This window comes from Pseudochaenichthys georgianus, chromosome 13, assembly GCF_902827115.2.
Source record: "Pseudochaenichthys georgianus chromosome 13, fPseGeo1.2, whole genome shotgun sequence".
Classification (NCBI taxonomy): Eukaryota; Metazoa; Chordata; class Actinopteri; order Perciformes; family Channichthyidae; genus Pseudochaenichthys; species Pseudochaenichthys georgianus.
Window position 1 is genome coordinate 19,319,213 of NC_047515.1, and position 22,071 is coordinate 19,341,283.

Below are 22,071 nucleotides of genomic sequence, written 5' to 3' on the forward strand. Positions count from 1 at the left end.
AATCCTGAGATTTCTTCAACCCTGGAATGATCCATTAGCATCTGCTAATGATTTGTTGGGCCTCTTATATGTCCTGATCGGTTTATTTTCTGTTTTATTTTTGAGTAGTCACAGTCTGTCAGTTTCCTGTTTGACTTTGAAAGGTGTTCCCCTCCTCTCTCATGTCTGTATTTGCTTCCTGTCTCTGTGTTTTACCTCCTGTTTGATTGTCTGATTGTGTTCACCTGATTGTGTTGCCCCTGAGTTTCACTTGCCCTCTCCAGCTGTGTCTTGTCTTGTGTATTTAGTCTTGCTTTCCCTTGTGTTCCTTGTCAGTTCGTCGTCGTTTTTCGTGTGGTTTGGTTGTCATTTTCTGGATTTCCATGGTCTGCCCTCCCGTGTCTCCCGAGTGTTCCCGTTTAGTTCTTTCTTTCTTTGTTTCTTTTCTTTTTGTTCCACCTCGCCTGCTCCTGCCATTTTTTTGTAAGTACAGCTTTCATTTAATAAACGTAGCTTTGTGTTCCTGTCCTTACAGTATATCTGCCTCCCCTGTGTGTTCTGCATTTGGGTCCGCACTCTTGCCAAACCCTGTCAGTCTATAGAGGCTTCTCAATACTCAAATTTCCCCTCCTCGACTCCCCTCCTCGACTCCCCTCCTCGAGACTTAGTCCCGCCCACAGGAGATGCGAGCGGAGGACCGAGGAGGGGAACCGGGGAAAGAGGAGGGGAAGCAGCAGACGTTTAAAGAAATGAGAACTCCTCTCCTCTGAGCGGTCATATTAAAGCGACGTCCGTTCATTATTACGTGGCAACAGCTGCATCAGCTGTCGAGTGTTTTGTCATATTTTATAATCTCTGTTAGATCAGCTGAACATTGTTCCCCCACATATTTACCTTGAATTCATTGAGAGTGCGGTATAATGAGACAATAACAGGCTACAGATGCGGACACACACACACAAATATATTTATATAAATATATGCAATTTAAAGTATGAGAGCACTCTCATAATAACGTAACACAATCAGAGACTGGATATATCCCCCCCCCCCCCCCTCTCTCTCTGGTCGCTGAAATGGGGAATTGAAATTACGGGCCAAAAGTTGTATTTGCAAGTATTAAAAGTAAGCAGAGGACACCAAACCAACTGAGACCTGTCTGTCCGCCGCATCTGCGCACACACTGTACCACACACACACCTACACACTGTACAGGACATACCTACACACTGTACCACACACACACACACACACACACACACACACACACACACACACACACACACACACACACACACACACACACACACACACACACACACACACACACACACACACACACACACACACACACACACACACACACACACACACACACACACACACACACACTGTACCATACACACCTAAGCTCCTAAAGCATAATCAGGCTACAGCCGTTGTGTATTTTAGTATGTGAAGCACTAAATGTTCTTAGAAAAATATCGACTCTTTGTTTGTATATATCTACTAAACTAAAGCAAATAAAGAGAGTAGGTCTGTTATACTGAGTGATATTTATTTTACACACTGCTCTGCTTTCTGCAGGACCTCACAGCTGTTCTCACTGTAAACATCGCGTTGCGATGAGAGCAGTTTCTAAAATAATATCCAGGGGATGCATGCAGAGCTGTCATTGGCTGAGATAAGTCCGGCCGTGTGTCACGCCTCCACCGTTCCCGGAAATGCATCCGCGGAGGAGCCGTGGAGGAACCATCAGTGTATCCTCGGTTATAGCTCCTCCAGAGAGCCTCCTCGACGCTCGATCCTCGGTCCTCGGTGTGCATTTAGAGAAATGAGACGTCCTTCAAAATGGCGCGCTGAAATTCATTTCCGGGTCACTACCGGAGGACCGAGGAGTCGAGGAGTCGAGGAGGGGAAATTTGAGTATTGAGAAGCCTCTTATGTGTTACTCACCTCCCCAGGTGGGCTTATGAAGACCTTTCCAAATGATATAAGCAAACAGAGTTGTAGCCATGCAGTATTGGGATATGGCGTTGGCAGCAGCAGAACCACTGTAAAGAGTATTTCATAGCAAAATATTGGTTTTGTGGAAGAAAAAAAGCAATATTGGCATTACTAAACAAGTCAATAGGCAATACTCACGCTATTCCCTGATGTAATACAAAGATGAAGATATACTGGATGACAGCATTGAGAATGTTGACTATAAGACCTGTGATTACCGGCGGCCATATGATGCTCTGAGAGAAGAGCCACATATAATATAAATGACATAGTCTTGTTAGACATTGGCAAAGTGAGAACACAAAGATTACTACAGGAGAAGGGTTGTCCTACACTGAGTCATCATCCCATCACAGAAGTATGATTAACAAATGATACCTTGTACCTGATAAAGAGCATTTGTAACTTTTAAATGTAAAGGGACCATTTTATAGCGTTGTTGAGTCCTTGAGATGCAGAATGTACAGGTTTTGAACTCAGCACCTGGACAGGAAAGATGTGAATTTGATTTACCAAAGTCAATAAATGCAAAACAAAACCTTGGTCCAAATGTAGATTTGATACACATTCATTTGCCCTGACCTCATTTTCATCATAATTCGGACGCTGACCTCTAATATCACATTAACTTGCAACCTGGTGCAACTCTGTATTACTGCAATAGAAGTCTGACGAATAGCATTTCAGCTAATATCCTTGTAGTGGCCAATTGTCCAAAGAAAATCCATGTTCAAAGGCCACTTAGTCTAGGAGGCGAGCTCGAGTATTGACTCGCGTATATTCAAAAAATCAGATACCTTGCTCATTCCATTCAGGTGCTTTATTGAGAGGTTCAATAGATCAGCTGGCGGCCCACTGCTGACGTGCAACATTTGTACGTATTTTAAACAAATAAACAAACAAAATCCATTGGTCATACGGATGTGTGCGGTCAAAAACTTTTTCCAACTGCCTCTCTAGACTTCCTGCTGTGTCATGCTGGCAGCGTCATTTATACCTGAGCACGCCCCTACTATTGCTTTGTATAAATAATAACAAAATATAAACTAGAGCTGTCCATAAGCAAGATGACACGTTACAAAAACAGTATAATAATAATTCATAGTTATTCAGCTCATTTAAGTTAAATGAAAGAATATTCAATTGGCTCACAAAACCATAATCATTACCATAAAATAATGTGCCTAAATGGCTCTTACAATCCTTTTTGGATACATTTTGGCTTTATGACTTCTCTTTCATGTAATCAGCCTGTCTTGTTCTTAATTCATCTCATCAGATAGTTATCTAATGAACTTACCTGGTTTTGCAGATAACTTGTTTGTAATGCATACATGAATGTAGCCTACAACAAAGAAGGAAATATCTCAATTATATATTTGGACACACACGCACACACACACACACACACACACACACACACACACGCACACACACGCACACGCACACGCACACACACACTGAACAAAAATATAAATGCAACACTTTTGTTTTTGCTCCCATTTTTCATGAGATGAACTCAAAGATCTAAAACATTTTCTATATACACAAAATAACCATTTATCTCAAATATTGTTCACAAATCTGAACAAATCTGTGATAGTGAGCACTTCTCCTTTGCCGAGATAATCCATCCCACCTCACAGGTGTGGCATATCAAGATGCTGATTAGACAGCATGATTATTGCACAGGTGTGCCTTAGGCTGGCCACAATAAAAGGCCACTCTGAAATGTTCAGTTTTATCACACAGCACAATGCCACAGATGTTGCAAGTTTTGAGGGAGCATGCAATTGGCATGCTGACAGCAGGAATGTCCACCAGAGCTGTTGCCCGTGAATTGAATGTTCATTTCTCTACCATAAGCCGTCTCCAAAGGCGTTTCAGAGAATTTGGCAGTACATCCAACCGGCCTTACAACCGCAGACCACGTGTAACCACACCAGCCCAGGACCTCCACATCCAGCATGTTCACCTCCAAGATCGTCTGAGACCAGCCACTCGGACAGCTGCTGCAACAATCGGTTTGTATAACCAAAGAATTTCTGCACAAACTGTCAGAAACCATCTCAGGGAAGCTCATCTGCATGCTCGTCGTCCTCATCGGGGTCTCGACCTGACTCCGGTTCGTCGTCGTAACCGACTTGAGTGGGCAAATGCTCACATTCGATGGCGTCTGGCACGTTGGAGAGGTGTTCTCTTCACGGATGAATCCCGGTTTTCACTGTTCAGGGCAGATGGCAGACAGCGTGTGTGGCGTCGTGTGGGTGAGCGGTTTTCTGATGTCAATGTTGTGAATCGAGTGACCCATGGTGGTGGTGGGGTTATGGTATGGGCAGGCGTATGTTATGGACGATGAACACAGGTGCATTTTATTGATGGCATTGTGAATGCACAGAGATACCGTGACGAGATCCTGAGGCCCATTGTTGTGCCATTCATCCACGACCATCACCTCATTTTGCAGCATGATAATGCACGGCCCCATGTTGCAAGGATCTGTACACAATTCCTGGAGGCTGAAAACATCCCAGTTCTTGTATGGCCAGCATACTCACCGGACATGTCACCCATTGAGCATGTTTGGGATGCTCTGGATCGGAGTATACGACAGCGTGTTCCAGTTCCTGCCAATATCCAGCAACTTCGCACAGCCATTGAAGAGGAGTGGACCAACATTCCACAGGCCACAATCAACAACCTGATCAACTCTATGCGAAGGAGATGTGTTGCACTGCGTGAGGCAAATGGTGGTCACACCAGATACTGACTGGTTTTCGGACCCCCCCCAATAAAGCAAAACTGCACGTTTCAGAGTGGCCTTTTATTGTGGCCAGCCTAAGGCACACCTGTGCAATAATCATGCTGTCTAATCAGCATCTTGATATGCCACACCTGTGAGGTGGGATGGATTATCTCGGCAAAGGAGAAGTGCTCACTATCACAGATTTTTTCAGATTTGTGAACAATATTTGAGAGATGTGGATATTTTGTGTATATAGAAAATGTTTTAGATCTTTGAGTTCATCTCATGAAAAATGGGAGCAAAAACAAAAGTTTTCCGTTTATATTTTTGTTCAGTGTATATATATTAGGGTGGTCCTTCGTGAGAGGTACATTTTCGAATTCATTTATTTTAAGCTCCAACCACCGGAATTTGTTATCATAGTCAAGAAAACTCTCCTGGTGAATTGTATTCAGATTCCAACAGCATTTACCCCTCCCTCATCAACCTTGAAGTTTAGTAGCTGTGTGGCAGCCCAGCAGGAGCACTAAGTCGGACAATGTATTAAGATTAAGATTTTTGTTATAGTTTCCATCCATCCATCTTCTCCCGGGGGTAGCAGTTCCAGCAGAGAGCCCTAAACTTTCTTTTCCCTGGCGACATCAACCAGCTCTGACTGAGGGATCCCAAGGCGCTCCCAGGCCAGCGAAGAGATATAATCCCTCCACCTGGTCCTAGGTCTACCCCTTGGTCTCTTCCCAGCTGGACGTGCCTGGAACACCTCCCTAGGGAGGCACCCAGGTGGCATCCTAACTAGGTGCCCGAACCACCTCAACTGGCTCCTTTCGACGCGAAGGAGGAGCGGCTCAACTCCGAGTCCCTCCCTGATGACCGAACTTCTCACCTTATCCCTAAGGGAGACACCAGCCACCCTGCGGAGAAAACCCATCTCGGCCGCTTGTATCCGCGATCTCGTTCTTTCGGTCATGACCATAGGTGAGGGTAGGAACGAAAATGGCCCGGTAGACAGAGAGCTTTGCCTTCTGGCTCAGCTCCCTTTTCGTCACAACGGTGCGGTAAAGCGACTGCAGTACCGCTCCCGCTGCTCCGATTCTCCGGCCCATCTCACGCTCCATTGTTCCCTCACTCGAGAACAAGACCCCGAGATACTTGAACTCCTTCACTTGGGGTAAGGACTCATTCCCTACTTGGAGTGGACAGTCCATCGGTTTCCTGCTGAGAACCATGGCCTCAGATTTGGAGGTGCTGATCCTCATCCCAGCCGCTTCACACTCGGTTGCGAACCGATCCAGTGAGTGCTGAAGGTCGCAGACCGATGAAGCCATTAGAACCACATCATCTGCAAAAAGCAGTGGTGCAATCCTTAGTCCACCGAACTGCAGACCCCCTCCCCCATGACTATGCCTCGAAATCCGATCCATGTATATTACAAACAGGATTGGTGACAAAGCGCAGCCCTGGCGGAGGCCAACCCTCACCGGAAATGGGTCCGACTTACTGCCGAGGACCCGGACACAGCTCTCGCTTTGAGAGTACAGAGATTGGATGGCCCTGAGTAGAGACCCCCTCACCCCATACTCCCGCAGCACCTCCCACAGTAACTCCCTGGGAACTCGGTCATACGCCTTCTCCAAGTCTACAAAACACATGTAGACCGGATAAGCGTACTTCCAGGCCCCCTCCAGGATCCTTGCGAGTAAAAAGCTGATCCGTCGTTCCACGACCAGGATGGAATCCGCATTGTTCCTCCTCAATCTGAGGTTCGACAATCGGCCTGACCCTCCTTTCGAGTACCTTAGAGTAAACTTTCCCGGGGAGGCTGAGTAGTGTGATGCCTCTGTAATTGGCACACACCCTCTGATCTCCCTTTTTAAAAAGGGGAACCACCACCCCGGTCTGCCACTCCTTCGGTACTGTTTCCGACTTCCACGCAACGTTGATGAGACGTGTCAAACATGACAGTCCCTCAACACCCAGAGCCTTCAGAATTTCCGGGCGGATCTCATCCGCCCCCGGGGCTTTGCCACTGTGGAGTTGTTTGACAACCTCAGTGACCTCCCCCCGGGAGATTGGTGTTGATCCCCCGTCATACTCCAGCTCTGCCTCTAACATAGAGGGCGGAGTTGTCGGGTTCAGGAGTTCCTCAAAGTGTTCCTTCCAACGCCCTAACACTCCATCAGTTGAGGTCAACAACGTCCCATCCTTACTGTACACAGCTTGGATGGTTCCCTGCTTCCCCCTCCTGAGATGTCGGACAGTTTTCCAGAACAGCTTTGGTGCCGCCCGAAAGTCCTTCTCCATGTCTTCTCCGAACTTCTCCCACACCCGCTGCTTTGCCTCGGCCACGGATGAGGCTGCTGCCCTTCGGGCCTGTCGGTACCTTGCAACTGCCTCGGGAGTCCCCCGGGATAACAAATCCCTGAAGGCCTCCTTTTTCAGTGTTATAGTTTAATACATTTAATTGTGTAATGAGGTAACCATTTATACAACTACATTGCACTGATTTGTCCACTCATTGCACTGATTTGTCTTATGTTGTCGTTATTCATTATTCACTGTTTTGTCTTGTCTGCACTTGTGAAAAAATTGTTTCCACTGTCGCACTTTTAATGCCACACTATGTTCCTATTTGTATTCATTGCAAAGATGGTATTCAACGGTATCTGAATCTAAATAAAACACTGTATGTTGCTGTGTGTTAAAAGCTAACATTTTGGGAATAAATGGCACTTGTTTTCAAGGATTGATTTTATTGATTTTCATTTTTTATTTTCATTTGAATCCTTATAAACTATATTTATTCCCAGATAAAAAGTGTCTCTCTGGGATCCTCTGGGTGAAACTTCAAGGTCGATACATACCCATACACCCAGACCCACTGGCAGAGGAGGTGGCACTGGTCTCCTGCTCTCTCCCAAATGGAGCTTTTCCCTCTTCAAGCTACCTAACTTCACTCCTTCCACCTTTGAATTCCATGCCGTCACAGTAACCCATCCTATACAATTAACCATTGTTGTTCTCTACCGTCCACCAGGCGCCTTGGGGGACTTCTTGGAGGAATTAGATCATCTCCTCTCACACATCCCTGAAACTGGTCCTCCCGCTATACTTCTCGGAGACTTCAACCTCCAGACGGGGAAGATAGACGGACTAACATCTCTGTTAACCGCCTTTGCTTTCTTACTGTCTCCGTCCCCACCAACTCATAAAGCTGGCAATGTCCTTGATCTCATATTCTCAAGGAACTGCGCTACTATCTAACCTATCTGTAAACCCGCTCCACACATCCGATCACTTCTTCATTTCATTCTCTCTACCCCTTTCCAAACATAACAAACTAATCTCTTCTCATCCTGCACCTGTCCGCCGTAACCTTTGTTCCCTCTCCCCCTCTACCTTTGCCTCATCGGTGCTCTCAGCTCTCCCTTCCTCTGACTCGTTCAAATTGCTGCCTCCAAACTCTGCTGCAGAAACTCTCCTCTCTACTCTCTCATCCTCTCTGCACTCTCTCTGTCCTCTCACATCTCGGCAGGCTCGTCAGTCCCCTCCTGCTCCCTGGCTAAATGATGCACTGCGTGCTAATAGAACCGTCTTTCGGGCAGCAGAGCGGAAATGGTGGAAATCCAAACACCGTGACGACCTCCTAACCTATCAGGCTCTCCTCTCCTCTTTCTCTGCTTCGATCTCTCAGGCAAAAAGCACTTTCTTTCAAGATAAGATCCAATCTTCCTATTCCAATCCCAAAAAACTATTTTCCATCTTCTCCTCCCTCCTGGACCCCCCCCAAAGCCCCTTCCCCCTCCTCCCTTCTATCAATCGACTTTGTTAACCACTTTGAAAAAAAGGTTGATGATATTCGCTCTTCTTTTTCTGACTCACCTCTACTCACCGCTGGGTCACCAGACCCTCCTTTCACCCACACACTGACCTCCTTTTCCCCTCTCTCTCCAAGTGAGGTTCTTACCCTCATTACCTCTGCCCGCCCTACCACCTGTCCTCTGGACCCTATCCCTTCAAACCTCCTTCAGACTATCGCTCCTGATATTCTACCGTTTCTCACCCATTTCATCAACACTTCTCTAACTTCTGGTCACTTTCCAAACAGTCTCAAGGAGGCAAGAGTAAACCTTCTCCTAAAGAAACCCACTCTCAACCTGTCAGATGTTATAAACTACAGGCCTGTCTCTCTCCTCCCGTTCCTGTCTAAAATACTTGAACGTGCTGTCTTTAAACAACTCTCCTGCTATCTCCATCAGAACAACCTTCTGGATCCGCACCAGTCTGGTTTCAAGGCAGGTCACTCCACAGAAACTGCCCTCCTTGCTGTCACTGAGGAACTGCACACTGCTAAAGCAGCCTCCCTCTCCTCTGTCATCATCCTTTTGGACCTGTCTGCTGCATTCGACACGGTGAACCATCAGATCCTCCTTCGCACTCTCCAAGAACTTGGAGTTTCAGGCTCTGCACTTTCCCTCCTCACCTCATACCTCAAAGACCGCACCTACAGGGTTACTTGGAGAGGGTCCGAGTCCGACCCTTGTCAATTAACTACAGGGGTCCCTCAGGGCTCTGTTCTTGGTTCCCTCCTCTTCTCCTTGTACACAAACTCGCTCGGATCAGTCATTAGCCCGCATGGTTTTTCATACCACTGCTACGCTGACGACACCCAATTAATTCTGTCCTTTCCCCGCTCAGAGACCCAGGTCATCGCACGCATCTCTGCTTGTCTAGCTGACATCTCTCAGTGGGTCTGATCATCACCTCAAGCTCAACCTTGACAAGACTGAACTGCTTTTCCTTCCGGGAAAAGATTGTCCCACTCTTGACCTAACAATCAACATTGGCACCTCTGTTGTTTCCCCGACTCAGACTGCAAGGAATCTGGGTGTGACCCTAGATAACAAACTGTCCTTCACTGCAAACATAGCTGCTACAACCCGCTGCTGCAGATACACGCTTTACAACATCAGGAGGATGCGTCCCCAGCTGACCCAGAAAGCGACGCAGGTTCTGGTCTAGGCTCTCGTCATCTCACGCCTAGACTACTGCAACTCCCTCCTGGCTGGTCTACCTGCATGTGCCATCCGACCTCTGCAGCTCATCCAGAATGCAGCTGCTCGCCTGGTCTTCAACCGTCCTAAATTCTCTCACACCACGCCGCTCCTCCGCTCCCTCCACTGGCTTCCGATAACTTCTAGAATCCACTTCAAGACAATGGTACTTGCGTACCATGCTGCGAATGGATCTGGCCCTTCCTACATCCAGGACATGGTTAAACCGTACACCCCAGCACGTGCACTCCGCTCTGCATCAACCAAACGGCTCGCTGCACCATCGCTGCGAAGGGGACCCAAGTTCCCATCAGCAAAAACACGTGGGTTTGCTATCCTAGCTCCAAAATGGTGGAATGAGCTCCCCATTGACATCAGGACAGCAGATAGCTTACACACCTTCCGGCGCAGACTGAAAACTCATCTCTTTCGACTCCACTTCGAGCGATAGAACTATTAACAAAGCACTTATATACTAATAAAGGGCTGGCTTATCTAAAGCCAGTTGAGTAGCACTTGAAATCAGGGTTCTTACACCTTTTCCAAAGTCAAATTCAAGCACTTTTCAAGCATTTTCAAGGTGCATTTTCCAGCTTTTCAAGCATCTTACAGCTGTTGTAAATTACATATTTATATACACATACTCAAATGATTATTTCCCTACCTCACATTAAATCAGATGTTCTTTATGCTATAAACAACCACATGTGTGTTTCGTGATAGCATTCTACACGAGGATGAAAAATTAAAGAAAAGAAAACTAAGTTTAATATTTCAAAATTAGTGATCTGTACGTAGACTGGGCCTCCCATATAACCTGGCTGAGCCGATATACAACAATCAGCCAAATAACTTTTCAATACATTATTGATTAATTGTTGAGGTACTTTTAGGTTGGTAGTGAACGCAAGTCAGAGGTACATGGTGTACTTCTACTCCACTGCAGTTCAGAGGTACATGGTGTACTTCTACTTCTCTACAGTTCAGAGGTACATGGTGTACCTCTACTCCTCTACAGTTCAGAGGTACATGGTGTACTTCTACTGCACAACAGTTCAGAGGTACATGGTGTACTTCTACTCCACTACAGTTCAGAGGTACATGGTGTACTTCTACTGCACTACATGTATTTAACACCTTTAGTTACTTCACAGATGTGGATGAATGATGTGAAATATAATCAAGTGTTGAATCAGACTTTAGTTCCACCTGGAGTAAATCCACAAGCTCCCCTGCAGTCTACAAAGTCATTCAGACTAGCTGCACCTTCACCAGCTCTGAGAACACTTTCATGATCAATCATTATAAAACATATCATATATATTATTCTGAAATGGACCAATCTGCACAATCACTACTTTTACTGTCGCTACTTTCACTATATTTTGATGAGAATACTTTTCTACTTTCACTTGAGGAACATTTTGAATGCAGGACTTTTACTGTAACAGAGTATTCCTACACTCTGGTACTTCTACTTTTACTAAGTACAAGATCTGAGTACTTCTACTTTTACTCAAGTACAAGATCTGAGTACTTCTACTTTTACTAAGTACAAGATCTGAGTACTTCTACTTTTACTCAAGTACAAGATCTGAGTACTTCTACTTTTACTCAAGAACAAGATCTGAGTACTTCTACTTTTACTCAAGTACACGATCTGAGTACTTCTACTTTTACTCAAGTACAAGATCTGAGTACTTCTACTTTTACTAAGTACAATATCTGAGTACTTATAATTTCACTACAAGATCTGAGTACTTCTACTTTTACTCAAGTACAATATCTGAGTACTTCTACTTTTACTCAAACACTATCTGAGTACTTGTACTTTTACTCAAGTACAACATCTGAGTACTTATTCCACCTCTGGTAGCGTATTAGCCTGAATTGTAGCCACAAAATCACGCAGAGACTCACAATGGTAACAAGTGGAAAATAATATTTACAAATGTGTCCAATGATTTTAGGTAATGTTGACTACTCAAGACTCCTGACTTATACATCTTCAAAGGAAGACTGTGTTCATTCTACAATTACATGGGATTAAAACAAAATGTAGTTTTACTTTACAAATGTAACATGCAACGTTAGCCTAATCTAAAATGCTCTTCTACGGCGTACCTTTCATGTTGCTCGTCAGCGCAGACTCTCGCATCGTTATTTGTTGCAAACTTTGCTGTAGCGGAGGCCTGTATCCACCTGCTCCACCTGTCGTGCTCTACGGTGCCAAGGACGTTTTACCACGGGGATATCGCTGAGAGACCGGAGCGCCTCTATGCCTCGAGCTGGTCCTGCTTCGCCTATCCTGCTGTAGGCCTACTGAGCAGGTTCTGCACCGGGGATATCGCGAGGAGAACGGAGCGCCTCCACATTTCGAGCCTGCTTGCACGCCTATCCGGATGCTCTGCTGGTCTGGGAAAATGGCCCATATCGGGATTCTGCTGTGCCTGTTAACTGTTTTGGACTATGAGAAGATCTCTAGTCATTCTGAGAAGACTACTGGATTCAGGTCTGTTCTGCCACCTGCAGTGGGCATCCCCTGCAAAGGTTCGGATGTGTTACACAAACAATTACCGGTTGCCTTGTCACAGACAATCTGCTCGACAAAATATGTTTGTCTTTTTTATTTTCCTGCGATGATGGTTCTTCAGGACTGCTTCTTAAGCTCTAATCACACTCTCGCAAACTTTTCCGGTGTTTCTAAATTAGATGACAATGTATGTGTGTCATTTAAGAGGAAAAGATGCCTGGTTTTTTTGTTGTTATTACTGTCAGGAAATGTACAACCTAACCCTGGTCCGCCCAGTAGTAATAGTCAGATCGCTACTCCTGCTGATTTTAAAGCTAGGTCTGGGTTGGGTTTCATCCACTTGAATGTGCGCAGTCTGTTAGGTAAACTAGATTTTGTCCGTATCTGGGCAAAATCGACTGACGCTGACGTCATTGTCTTATATGAAACATGGCTAAATAAGTCTATTTTGGCCTCTGACATTGCCTTAAATGGTTTTAATGTGTATCGTACCAACCGGCCTAATAAAGGTGGTGGCGTTGCAATTTATGTTAAGAATAAGTTCAGTGTAACCACATTAATTTCCAAATCGATCAGTAAGCAATTTGAATTGTTAGCCTTAAATATAGAAGTGGCAAAGGGTCAACAGGTCATGGTGGTGGGCTGCTACAGACCCCCCTCAGCTGTCAAAGACTCCTTGTCTTCACTAGCAAATCTTTTATCACAACTAGACTACAAGGAAATAGTGCTACTTGGAGATTTTAACTGGGACTGGTTAACTGCAGTGTCAGAGGATTTTAAAAACCTTTGTATCTCTTTAAATGTTACTCAGATTGTGGACAGTCCTACTCGCCCAAATATTAAGTCCCCTAATAAATCCTCCCTAATTGATCTCATTTTAACTAATGTTCCCCATAAATATTCTTCTGTGGGAGTATTTGCAAATGATCTGAGCGATCACGGTGTTGTAGCCACAATTAGGGACACTAAGGTCCAAAAGGTTAAACCTCGCATTATCATCAAGAGAGACATAAAACATTTTGTGGAGCAGGGTTTTGTGCATGATCTGTTTGATTTTGATTGGGGTAAAATCGATCTGTGTGCTGATGTTGAAACCGCATGGTCTTATTTTTATCTTGGTTTTATGGAGATCATTGATAGACATGCACCCCTGCGTACATTTAGAGTAAAGGGACGAGACAATCCTTGGTTTTCTGCTGAGCTGTCTAGTCTCCTTCATGAGAGAAACAAGGCCTGGGCAAAGGCTAGGAAATCAGGCTCAGAGATAGAATGGCTGCATTTTAGGCAGCTAAGGAATAGCTTCACTTCAAATGTAAAAAGTGCAAAGTCGAAGTACTATTTGTCAGTTACCACAGAAAACCTAAATAATCCTAGGAAATTTTGGAAAGCAATAAAATCGATATCAACCGGTGAGATCCGTAATGAGCTACCTCCGTGCCTTACCACAGCATCTGGCCCTATATCGGACAGGGCTACTATGCTAAATTGCTTTAATGAGCATTTTGTGTCCTGTGGTTCTCTATTTGATTCTGTCACTAACTCTGCTTCTGTAAACACCACAGTCTGTGACTCTGAACAACGTGGTCTGGAAAACCCTTTCAGTTTTACCCCTTTTACTGTTGATGTTGTTCATGAAGCCTTATCTAAGCTAGATCCTAGGAAACCAGCTGGCCCGGACAACTTAGAACCTTTCTTTTTAAAGATAGCTGCAGACTTTATTGCTCCACCTCTTACTTCTCTTTTTAACCTCTCCCTCAGCACAAATACAATTCCAAAAGTATGGAAGTCTGCTTATGTCTTGCCTTTACTGAAAGGAGGGGAGGCAACTATTTTAAATAACTATAGGCCAATCTCTAAATTGTCAGTTCTGGCTAAGGTTCTTGAACGCCTAGTGAGTGAACAGGTAAAGGAGTTTTTATGTACAAATGACATCCTGTCTAAACATCAGTCAGGATTCAGAAAGAAACACAGCACCATCACTGCCACAATGAAAGTGGTGAATGACATTACTAGTATTTTAGATAATAAGCAGAGTTGTGCAGCTCTGTTTATTGACCTTTCCAAAGCATTTGACACTGTTGATCATCGCATCTTAAAGCAGAGGCTACTCAGTATTGGCCTATCCAGCCTTGCAGTGGGGTGGTTTGTGAAGTACCTCTCTGAAAGGTCCCAATGTGTTCATTTTGATGGACTGTCTTCTGAGTGGTTAAACATTTCTAATGGTGTACCACAAGGTTCTGTTTTAGGACCACTTTTATTCTCCATATATATTAACAGCGTAGGTGAGAATGTGGATGAAGCTACTTTACATTTTTATGCGGATGATACTGTGGTGTATTGTGCAGGTCCCACCATTAAGGAGGCTGTTGTTAAATTACAGGCTGTTTTTAACACTATTCAGACTCAGTTCTCTGAACTAAAGCTTCTTTTAAATGTGGATAAAACCAAGGTAATGCTCTTTTCAAAAGCAAAAAAGACACCAGAGCCTGTTTTAGATATTGTAACTACGCAAGGAACAAAACTTGAAGTTGTTGCCTGTTACAAATACCTTGGTATCTGGCTTGATGATTGTCTCTCTTTTAAACTTCATGTCAATAACCTGCTAAAAAAACTGAGGGTTAGGCTAGGGTTCTTTTTCAGAAACAAGTCCTGTTTCTTGCTTGAGGCCAGGAAAAGGCTAGTCACTGTGACCTTTTTACCTGTGCTGGACTATGGGGATCTGGTCTATATGAATGCACCTGCCAATTGCCTGGTCAAGTTAGATGCTGCGTATCACAGTGCACTGAGATTTGTGACAAACTGTAAAGCATTAACCCATCACTGTACCCTGTATGCAAGGGCTGGTTTGCTTTCACTAACTGTACGGAGGCTCAGTCACTGATACATTTTTATATACAAAGCCATGCTAGGGAAACTTCCATCTTATATCTGCTCCCTGATCTCACGGAGAATTGTAAGTGGCTACTGCCTGAGATCGAATGCTGTGGTTTTATTAAATGTGCCAACTGCTAGGACTGTCTTAGGGAAGACAGCTTTTAGATGCGCAGCTCCTCTGTCTTGGAATAGTCTGCAAATTAAATGGAAACTGAACAATCTGGTGCCACTAAATGTTTTTAAAGCTCGGTTGGATGCTAGTCAATCAGAAGCTATTGGTACCTGTTTATGTGGATAATTATGTAAATGATGCTGGATGATGTCCTTTTGTTGTTCTGTTTATGCTTTTATGTTTCATGTGAACTACTTGAACAGGTCTCCCTTGGAAAAGAGATCAATGATCTCAATGGGATTTTATCTGTATAAATAAAGGTTTGAAATGAAATGAAATGAGGAGGCTACTCGTGGGCTTGACCCTACTCTTAGCCATGGCTTGTATTGGTCTTCTGCTAGCCAACGCTCGTTGAAACGGCAACCTCCTGGCACACTGTCATCTATCACTCTCATCAGAATGCCCAGGTCACACGTAACACAAACACTTGCAGGTCGCGCGCATAGCGCGGGAAGGCCGCAGCGGAGCTGTTTTATGTAGGAAGCAATTCTTTTCTTTTAATCTAAAAAGCGAACTATTCAGTCAGACAGCAATTTTTTGTAAAAGTAAAGCATTTACATTTTCAAGCACTTTATCTCAATTTCAAGCACCATTCCCAAAATTCAAGCACTTTCCCAACCTTGAAAACAGCATGTCAAATTTCAAGCATTTTCAAGGATTTCAAGCACCCGTACGAACCCTGTGAAATGTTTTTGCTCTATGAAGCCTGATGTACTTATATGATTCTGTTTTCTTCAAGTTTGTATTTTGTTGGTCGAACGCACTTATTGTAAGTCGCTTTGGATAAAAGCGTCAGCTAAATGTAATGTAATGTAATGTCGATGAGGGAGGGGTAAATGTTGATTGCGGAAAGAATTCACCAGGAGAGTTTTCTCGACTAATAGAATGAATTCTGGGGGTTGGAGCTTAGACTTTCCGACTTTCAATTTTAAGGACCACCCTAATATATATAATATATATATTATATATATATATATATATATATAGAAAAATGTTATTTTTGAATGCAGACAGGATAGGTTTATACTAAGAGGTTAGAAATACTCACAGGAAGAGCTGGCAAAAAGATCTTCACATACAACTGGGACACCCTAGAAAAAAATCTTATTTCAATATCAACATTAAATATACTTTGAAATATACAGTGGAGAAAATAAGTATTTCATCGCTTGCTGATTTTGTAAGTTTACCCACTTACAAAGAAATGAAAAGTCTATAATTGTAATGGTAGGTTTATTTGACTAATGAGAGAGAGAATATCAAAAGAAAATCCAGAAATTGACATTATATAAAAGATGTATTTGTATTTAACTGTGGGAAGTAAGTATTTGATCCCCTTGCAACAAACAAGAATTATGAATCCCACAGACCGGTTACATAAGTCCTGTTTCTTTTTAAAATGTACTGTTAATATCAAATTGTTACCTGTATAAAAGACACCTGTCCACAGAATCAATCAATCAGATTCCAACCTCTCCACCATGGGCAAGACTAAAGAGCTGTCTAAGGACCTCAGGGACAAGATTGACCCTGAGGTCCGCACCCTCTGATGACTGCACAAGGCTGGAATGGGCTACAAGACCTTCAGAAAGCAGCTTGGTGAGAAGGAGACAACTGTTGGTGCGATTATTCGGAAATGGAAGAAAGACAAAATGAGCATCAATCGCCCTCAGTCGGGTGACACAATATATCGCCCCATGGGGTATCAATGATCATGAGAAAGGTGAGGGATCAGCCAAGAACTACACGGGAGGAACTTGTTAATGATCTCAAGGCAGCTGGGACCACAGTCACCAAGAAAACTATTGGTAACACACTACTGGGACGGGTGGCGCAGTGGTCTGTGCGTTTGATCATCAGATCAAGGGGGTGTTGGGGAACTCCAGTTCGAAACCCGCTCCCGCCCCACTGCGTCAGGCCGTTGTGTCCTTGGGCAAGACACTTCACCCGAATTTGCTCCTGTGGGTATTGTCCACAGTAGATGACCATGATCTGTATGTGTAATGTGTATTTGTAAAGGGCTTTGAGAGTCTTTGATAAAGCGCTATAATAAATATAAGGATTATTATTATTATTACACCATAATGCAGCGCCTGCAAGGCGGAAGAGAGATGCTGACTATAACCTCCAGAACACCACCCCCACTGTCAAGCATGGAGGTGGAAACATTATGCTTTGGGGAGGTTTCTCTGCTAAGGGGACAGGACGACTTCACTGCATCGAGGAGAGGATGTACGTGTACCGGAAAAATATTGGCTGATAGCCTCCTTCCGTCAGCCAGGACACTGAAAATGGGTCATGGATGGGTCTTCCAGTAGGACAATAAACCTAAACTACAAGACCTCTGCCCAACAAGGGTGTCTACTGTACACCAAGTACTAAGACATGTTTTGCATGGGGATCAAATACTTATTTCTCACAGTTAAATGCAAATCAATTTGTATCTTTTATATAATGTCAATTTCTGGATTTTCTTTTTTATATTCTCTCTCTCATTAGTAAAAGAAAACTATAACATTATAGACTATTAATGTCTTTGTAAGTGGGCAAACTAACAAAATCTGCAGGGCATCAAAAACGTATTTCCTCCACTGTATACTCTTTTCTTACAATAAATAAAGAACAAGAAGAATAAAACAACAAACTAAAGCAGTTCACAGCTTACCTGGCTACCTCTGGCTCTTGTTTGACAGCCAAAAGAAGGGCCTCTGTGTTGATGAGAATTGCCCAACATGGGAAACAAGCCAGTAACAAAATGAGGATTGCCCTCTGAAGAATGACTCCAATCCTCAGAAGGTTTTGGCTCCCATAAGTCTAAAAACAGAAAGTATTTTAATTGTTCAGTCGATACTTATCACACCTGATGAAAAATATTATATGTCAGGCTAAAGCTCATACCTGAGAAATCAAAGTATCACATGCTGAAGCCAAACCGCTTCCAACAGATATACCTATAACATTAATAACCTGAGGATTTAACCAAAACATTAGTGGATGATTTCGGTTTTATTTATTGGTTTACCTTTCACTGGAAAAACATTACTGTACTGTACTTACTGATGTAGCCAAAGACACCCCTGCCAGCTCCACCGTACCCAGATGGCCACAGAAAATAGCACTTACAAAACCCAATGTATAAGCCATAAGATGGGACAAGACCTGTTGAGAAAAATAAAAATTAATCAAAAGTAACTAAGACAACAAACACATACTCAGTGTAGTAGTTTACACTGTTGAAGTGAACTGTGAAGACCACTGAGACAAATGTAACATTTGTGATATTGGGCTATATAAATAAACATTGATTGATTGATTGATTGTTGGGGAGTGTTTCAGCTACCTTCAACTTTGAGTAAGTTAAATTACCTTTTTGCCTGCAAACTATTTTGGGCCTTTTTAAATAAATGTTTTACTACATTTTACCATCGAGCCTATTATTTAGTCCATGGGTCTTCAACAGGTGGACTGTGACTATAGGGCATCCTCAGAGTTAGCTACTGTAAAGAAGCTAACTCTTTTTAAATCGTATTCCCTGTGTTGTGGTACGTGTGAGCAGTGTTATACAGTATGTGGTGTTTGCTGGTATCCTCAAACGATGTCAGACTTGCTGTTGAAGACATCATATTTCCATTTCGTATAGTGGGCAACACCACTCAAAACACCAGAGCAGAGGACATAAATGATCATGTGACATTTTCCAGCAGTGCTGATAAAATGAATATCAGTGAAACCCTGGACAGGTCTTTTAGTTAGGGTTGCCAACCGTCCCGTATTAGCCGGGACGCCCCGTATTTGAGCCAAAAGGGGCGTGTCCCGTACGGGACCATGTTTGTCCCGGACTCCCGTGTAAAGGGAAAAATAAAAAATATTTTTCTGTTTGCGCGCAATGCAGTGGCCCTTTCTCATTTCATCAAATCCCCCTCCTCGATCCCTCTGTCCTCTGGTAGTGACCCGGAAATGAATTTCAGCGCGCCATGTTGAAGGACATCTCATTTCTCTAAATGCACTTCGAGGACCGAGGATCGAGCGTCGAGGAGGCTCTCTGGAGGAGCTATAACCGAGGATACACTGATGGGTCCTCCACGGTCCTCCACGGCTCCTTCGTGGATGTATTTCCGGGAACAGAGATGTGACGCACGGCCGGACTTATCTCAGCCAATGACAGCTCTGCATGCATCCCCTGGATATTATTTTATTAACTGCTTTCATCGCGACGCAATGTTTACAGTGAGAACAGCTGTGAGGTCCGTGCAGAAAGCAGAGCAGTGTGTATAATATATATCACTCAGTATAACAGGCCTACTCTTTTTATTTGCTTTAGTTTAGTAGATATCTACAAAGAGTCGATATTTAAAAAAAATTCTAAAACCATTTAGTGCTTCACATAATAAAATACACAACGGCTGTAGCCTGTTTTAGGAACTGTATGTGCGTGTGTGTGTGGTGTGTGTGTGGTACAGTGTGTAAGTGTGTGTGGTACAGTCAGTGTGTAGGTGTGTGTGGTACAGCGTGTAGGTGTGTGTGTTGTACAGTGCGTGGATGCAGCGGACAGACAGGTCTCAGTTGGTTTGGTGTCCTCTGCTTACTTTTAATACTTGTAAATAAAACTTTTGGCCCGTAATTTATTTTCCTCATTGTAGCGACCAGAGAGGGGGGGGGGGGGGGTATATTCAGTCTCCGATAGTGTTACGTTATTATGAGAGTGCTCTGTTTGATTCTGAAATTGTATATATTTATATAAATATATATGTGTGTGTGTGTGTCCGCATCTGTAGCCTGTTATTGCAACACACTCTCACTCCCTAAGCGTCCAATAGCGACGTTTGGTCAGTGTCCGTGGCGTCCAATTGTGACGCTCCTAGGCTCCTTCAGCGTCATAAAGAGACGCAAATAGCTTTCAACTGATTGCAATGTATTCCCATCTGCGTCGGGATTTGAAGCTCATGGAAGCACGGCATTCGTTTATGTCGGCTGCCCTTAAAGGTAATGTGAGCGTCCATTCCCAGGAGTAAAGGATGGCAGAAGACACTACACTACCCAGAATCCCCAGCTATCGTTTGGACTACACCATGTGCTCTTGATAAACCCCGTGATAGTCCTTAAGCTCTGTGATTGGAGAGTGTGCTCCGAGGGTTAAGCCGATTCTCGAACAGCACTTGAAATGGGATGGAACCACGGCAGACTGTCCAAAACTGGATTTGAACGGGTCCACCGCGTCAGAAGAGCTTTATTTAACAGCTGGTCTTATGTGTGTGACCCCTGTGATAATATTACATTACATTAATTGATAAGCCTGAAACAAGGTCAAGGTTCAGAGGCACATTGTGCAAATATGGCAGTAGCCATCGATCAGCTTAAGATAAGATATACTTTATTGATCCCAAGTTGGAACATTTGCGTTACATCAGCATTTGTAACAGTTAAATATGCAGTTGTGTTTATTTGAAAATCATTTAGTATAATCACATAAATTCTGTGTTTTATATTCAACAATTCTGTGTTCTTTATTTATTGATTGTTCAATACCTGACAAGGCCGGAGATGAAATATCTACATACATCTATAAGAGTATAATACATTATGTATAATATCAGTTAAAATAAGTGCTTCAACATAGTTAAAATTGCTGGAGGTATGCACACATATTGATAGATGTCTTGTAATGCACTATTGAGGAACCTGCAACCCAAGTTTTTCATTCAGTGCAGAACTACACCACAGTTGTGTAGGCCTATATGATATGTCAATAAACCTTAGAAAATCTTGAAATCTTGAAAGGGATGTGCAAAATAGTCATTACATACAGTCTTTAATTAACAATTAGTAGAGAATAACGAGTAATGAATATACTTTATAGGGATCGTATTAATATCTAATAATAAAAATATTGAAATTCAATAACATGCTTTAACCACCAGGTGTCCATTTATATCAACTGTGCACCTTTATGGTGTAAATACAGCCTATCTACCAATTGGATCAAATATAAAAGTGAGCCGAATTAGTGTTGATACTGCAAGGAGACGCATTGTGTGAAAAGAAATGTAAGATGTTGTTTAATGGCTGATATATTTATGATCCACGTCAAGTTTTCAGTTCCTCATGTTTGTCTTCTCATCAGGGCTCTATAAATACAGAACTACGGCAGATATGTAATATGTAATGCAGCCGAACCGTCTATTACAATGCCGTTATGTGATGACTTTCAAAGAGAAAGCAAGCACACTCGGAATAAGGTATTATTATTATTTCGGTCTGTTTCCGGTATTTGTTAATGACGGTGTGCTGTGAGATTTGAGACTGGAATTGCACAGGGGGGAAATAACGTAGGCTATCTTTAGATGCGGATTTTGTTAAACTAATATGTTTAGGCTGTGGACCAACACTATACATTGACGGGGAAGGGGGTAGCAATAAAGATAACACCATTAAACAGTTACACAACGTAACAGAAATAATATCGATAGCAGCGTCCCTAGCAACCACCTTGGTAACAATGAAAACGTCGCGATTTCCTGAAGTAATCTTCGTAATAACTAGCAAACTAAAGATCATGTACATCCACTGCACACATAATCTGAAATAACAACTCATATTTCTCGCATCAAATGACATCAAAACGCATTTTAATGGCCAAACTAACTTTAAAATAGGCATTTTACAACTAGAATAAAACGAAGTTTGGCCATGTTTTCTTTTTCTGCAGGGA

The 22,071-nt window shown here is 43.2% G+C and overlaps 1 protein-coding gene across 1 annotated transcript in view; it reads right to left on the minus strand.

Moving 5' to 3' along the window:
* LOC117457313 (multidrug and toxin extrusion protein 1-like) overlaps positions 1 to 22,071 on the minus strand; it is a 32,700-nt gene that overhangs the window by 4,959 nt on the left and 5,670 nt on the right. The window contains exons 2-8 of the mRNA XM_034097313.1: positions 18,420 to 18,521; positions 18,261 to 18,329; positions 18,028 to 18,176; positions 16,411 to 16,453; positions 3,287 to 3,331; positions 2,125 to 2,222; positions 1,936 to 2,033 (exon numbers count right to left, since the gene is read on the minus strand). Of these exons, the coding sequence (XP_033953204.1) occupies positions 1,936 to 2,033; positions 2,125 to 2,222; positions 3,287 to 3,331; positions 16,411 to 16,453; positions 18,028 to 18,176; positions 18,261 to 18,329; positions 18,420 to 18,521 (604 nt within the window). The remainder of the gene's footprint in view (positions 1 to 1,935; positions 2,034 to 2,124; positions 2,223 to 3,286; positions 3,332 to 16,410; positions 16,454 to 18,027; positions 18,177 to 18,260; positions 18,330 to 18,419; positions 18,522 to 22,071) is intronic.